Below are 5,000 nucleotides of genomic sequence, written 5' to 3'. Positions count from 1 at the left end.
GCAGAACGCCATTGCCCAAGAGCGTTACCCATCTCAAAATACTCCCCAATTCCGGCGTCCAGACCAAAGTAATTTCTCAAGTGACAAGCGAGTGCCAATTGTAGGAGGTGGTCGGCTTGTTCATCCCGGTTGGAATAGACAGCAACAACCTTCCGCACAAACAGCCTGGAATGCTGGCAGACCACAGGATCAACTGTTGGAAAAGCAATATACACAGTGGCAAACCCAGCCCATCAGTGCAGAACAAGAAGCGGGTCATGTGAGTAGTGGTCGTCAAGCAGGTTCAACCGGTAAATCAAGTTCAAACCCAAACAATCGCTCATGCTCTCCAAGGGGAAGCGCTTTATGGGAGAGGAATATTGAAAGACTTTCCGAATTGGGTTTCAACAAGCAACAAATTGACGATGCCATCAGCGCGCAAGTACAAGCCACTGGCTTAAATTTTGCTTCTCACACGGATCTCGTTGCAGCACTGCTGGAGAGTCAAGCACGACTACAGAGAAACCCAACTATTCCGCAACCCACGGAAGGAGGATGCCGGGGTGCCTCTCCACCACCTATGATCATTCCTTCGGATATCCCTACCTCCCTTTGGCAAGGGAATCAAAATCCTGCTGGGAGAAACTGCTCAAGTGCTGTTACATCACCGACAACGCCGTTTCCAGGTATAATCAGTCTGCGCCGATCTTTCAGTGAACCCGCTACACAGAGGTTTTCAGATTCTGGCGAAGAGTCTCTCGAAGAGAAACTGGAACGAATGCAAGAAGAGCGTATGTGCAAGATTTGTATGGACGCTGAAGTAAGCGTGGTCTTCCTACCTTGCGGTCATCTAAGCTGCTGTGAAGGCTGTGCAAATGGGATGAACTTGTGCCCGATGTGCCGCAGTCCAATACAAGAGAAGGTTCGAACATTCTTGTCGTGAGAACACTTTTCAGGTTTCCCTTTCTCTGATACAGTCAGCTCGTGTCTGGTGTCTAGTATCCAGGTCCCTTGTCTGAATTGTGCTGAAGTCTTGGACGCCTTAGGAAAGCTGAAATCTACATCGTAAGTGACGACATTGCCTACCAAGTCATTCATTTATCCTGAACAAGACGTTTCAATTTGCTGCATGCTTCATCATTGAACTTTTCATTTATTACTAGTGAATACACAGCAGGGTTTAAAATAATATCACAGCTTGTACCTCGAATTTGTTGGCAATTTTTTTTGTCTGCGTCAATTCAAAGCACCGTGAACGCCTGGGCCCCCTTTATAGGTATTTGTTCAAGCGTTAATGGGCTTTTTGCAGCTAGTGATCACGTGGTACAAAAAGCTCATATTGGAGAGCAAATTGCGCACTGAGATATCTAAGACAAAGAAAATTTAAAATAAGTTGCTTTGTTTCAGGTGTCCCAGTGCGCAATTTGCTCTCCAGTATGGCAAGTATTGTACCATGTGATCACCAGCTGTAAAGGGCGCATTATACTATCCATTATGCAACTTTGTCTTGACAACTGAACCGTCGCGCTTCTTCACTCACAAATATGGGAAAGGCGTTCTGTCGAGCAATTACGAATACAAAGCTAACTTTAATTTGAACGAGCGGCAAGGCTTAGCAATCAAGTTTTTGTGCCAAATTAAGCTTGATTATGAAACGCAACGGCCGTGAACAAACGGGTAAATAGTCGTTCACGGTGATTTCAGCTTTGGCACTGTTAATTCCAAACCTTTTTCTACTCTTTCTACTCATTTTAAAACGTTTCCAAGAAAGCTTTTGAAGAGTTCTTGGCTGCGTTATTGTCTGATACGAAAATGTTAACTGTATTTCACAGCGACTGCTATTTTGAACCGTTTGTGTAGACTGTAATTTGGTTGAAAAAAGTGCGATAAATAGATAATTGGTGGCGCAAGTACATTAATTCCAAAGACGCTGTTACACTGTGCATTTTTTCTTGCAACCTGTCCCGGAACGCCATTGCGAGACCAGTTGCACGAATCATTGCCCAATGTAACATACCTTGCAACAGTCAAAAACGCCGCGAGACCAGTTGCAGAAACCGCACCCTGCAAGCAGAGCCTCCTTTTGTCTTTTTCTTTACTGAGGAGGAGAAAAGGAGCCTCTGCCCGAATCGCGTCAACTCTTTGAAGCCGCCGCAGCCCGAACGTCTGGACTGGTCAATCTTGTTTTCTCTCGTCAAACCGGTTTTCCAGTGCGAGCGTCCCTTTAGTGACAAAACCGATGGTTATAATTGAGCCCGCTGTACCATGAAAAACCAAGATGGCGGCGAGATCTGGCATATTAGGCTTGGGTTCGAGACTGTATCCTGGCAACATGCAGCACATATTCAATAAAGATCTTACGCGATTCATGCAGAGCCTTTCTCAAGAACGCCAAAATCGAGCAAGCAAAAGAAAGGCTCTGCTAGCAGGGTGCAGAAACCGTTGCGGAAAGTAGAATTGAATTGTACTTTATAGCAACGATTGCAACGAATTTTTTTGAGCAGTGCAAACTGTAACATCTGTTCTACAACTTGTGTCGCAACGGTCTGTGGCACCAGTCAATGAAAATGTTTCTTTAACCTCATGTGATGATCACCGAAACGAGACAAGTTGCATGAAACGTTGCTCAGTGTAACACCCGTAAAACAACTTGTTTCGTAGTGCGAGAACGTTTGCAGAAATAGGGTTTGCGAGACAGGTTGCACGAAAAATTGCAAAGTGTAACAGCGCCTTTAACCTACTGGTAAAGAGAGTAGAGTGATTTCGTAGAGTAGTTGAGCTCGAGTAGAGCTCGAGTTATTTCGAGAGTTGATCAATACGAGCACATTACACCCGTGCTTCAGGAGCTTCATTAAGACCGTATAGAATATAGAATAGTATTCAAAATCAATTTACTAACATTTAGATGTTTACATGATTCTGTGCCATGTTAATTCCAAGAACTTTTAGAGACTTATAAGCCCGCCAGAGACCGGGTGCTCGAGGGCTGGTTAACGCTAACCGTTGGTTAAGAGGTATCAAAACCTATAGGTTTCCATGGTGATTTAACGCTGGTTAGCGCTAACCATGCTCCGAGCAACCGGGCGTGATCGCTGCGCTCTCTTTCTGCTCCGTTAAAGCTCAAACCTGTTAAGTGTAATATGATGAATTATGGTCTCAGGCACGCGACTCTGTTGTGAAGTGAGTTACCACATGAGTTCCCGTTACCTCAAACTACTGTACGTTTGTGTGATAGTTTATCTCTTTTCAGGTCTAGACTAAAGACGCACCGTTTTAAGCTTGCTTTCCTTAGCTTAGCTTCTCATGGTAGCCTGATGCCTGCACCTAGCTCTGTGTATTATTATTATTATTATTATTATTATTAGTATTAGTATTAGTATTATTATTATTAGTAGTAGTAGTAGTAGTAGTAGTAGTAGTAGTAGTAGTAGTAGTAGTAGTAGTAGTAGTAGTAGTAGTATTTTGTATTTCTCATATGTGAAGCCGCTGCTAGTCTCTTTTTCCCTGAATCCGACGTTTCTCTCTCTCTTTAGAAGTTGACGGGATTTATGCGGAGTGGTGTGTAAAAACAGGTTAAGGGACCAAATGTTTAGATTTTGATGAGAAATTGAATTTTTTGCAAGGGGAGGATAGGCATTTTTTTGTCTGCGTGTCAGTGAATTTTTACCTCTGCTCGATCGCAATAACCACTTTCCAACACAAGCGCGTGCATTGGTTTTTTAAATTTATATTTTTGTGTCTGTTTTCCAAAACAAATGGTAAAGTCGCACTTGCTTGCTTGGAATTTTTGTACACTAGCTTGAATTTTTGGCCTTAGTTTCTTTTCCATTATTTTTTAGTATACTTTTCTTGTCCTGGAATATTAGTTTTTTCGAAATAATTGTTTACCCGCCCAGCCCCCGCAAAAATTTCCTTATTTAACAGATACCCATAACACCAGCAAGTGAGTCTGCGGCGCATGACTTTTGGTACATGCCACTGTACACTAAAAAGATCTGTTTGTAAGAACTCGATCATCGTATTAACTTGTTTATATTAAATTTTGTGACCCAATTTGTGGCGGCGCTAATTTGAAGGTCACATTGGTAAAAAATGATTACATGAAAGTGTTAACACTACAACAGAAACATGTTGAAACTGACAAAAGGGAGACTGCATTTTGCACTGGCTTGCCATGCAATAGCCATATTCATAAATAGCGGCTAAGTAATTATTCTTTTGTCTTTATGCTAATCATCCTCACTTGCCTCGTTTGCACGAACAAAATTCAAAAGAATCTTTGCTCCAAAGTGAGGCTAGTGAGGATGATTAGTACAAAGATAAAAGAATAATTTCTTGGTCGCCATTTATGAATACGGTCAATTAGCGTAGAGAAGTATGTTGAAGAGAGTTCAATAGAGGAAAAAAAACATGGATTTAAACATGGTTATTTTGTACTTGTGTTTTCGTTACAACCCTGTATAACATCGCTTTCCTTGAACCGATGCTTATCAGGGGAAGGCGCTTTATCTAGAGTATGGTTTTCTAAGATTACCTGGTAATGAAAACGCATGCGCTAACAGATGCATTTGAGTTATCTCAATTTATCAGTGTTATGACGAGTGTTTACATGTACCACTTTACGATGCCATTAGTTCAAGTATTCATAACTACTTTTAAATACCAATACTTTATCGTACACTTCCCTTGGGTGCTTTTTGGCCAATAAAAAACTGATGTGATTACAATTACATTAGTTTATAATACGTTACTACTGGTAATAGTTTTCACTACAACTGTCCCCGCCTAAGATAGTATGAGAAGGGCAGTTGAGATACGTTTAAATTATATGCTGAACATGTCGCCCCGGTTTCCGATTTGCGTCTGACAAATCGTCGCCCCTGTTTCTGATTTGTGTTCGGACAAAATCAATTTCTGAGCCAGGCAACTCGATTTGCATCAGATCTGCTTCAAAGTTTGATTTCTAATCGCTAATCCGAACAGCACTTTGTTTCTCCTTACGAGTTTCTACTTCGTGACTC

The 5,000-nt window shown here is 41.8% G+C and overlaps 1 protein-coding gene across 1 annotated transcript in view; it reads left to right on the top strand.

The window, feature by feature from the left end:
- Positions 1-4,709, top strand: part of LOC138052628 (uncharacterized) — a 6,888-nt gene extending 2,179 nt beyond the window's left edge. Inside the window, exon 1 of the mRNA XM_068899169.1 lies at positions 1-4,709. This exon is cut by the window's left edge and continues 2,179 nt beyond it. Coding sequence (XP_068755270.1) covers positions 1-922 — 922 coding nt within the window. The 3' untranslated portion in view covers positions 923-4,709.
- The last annotated feature ends 291 nt before the right edge of the window (positions 4,710-5,000 follow it).

The sequence above is a fragment of the Montipora capricornis genome, chromosome 6 (genome assembly GCF_036669925.1).
Source record: "Montipora capricornis isolate CH-2021 chromosome 6, ASM3666992v2, whole genome shotgun sequence".
NCBI classification, from domain to species: domain Eukaryota; kingdom Metazoa; phylum Cnidaria; class Anthozoa; order Scleractinia; family Acroporidae; genus Montipora; species Montipora capricornis.
Note: the sequence above shows the minus strand (reverse complement) of the source record. Positions and strands in the feature narration are given on the sequence as shown.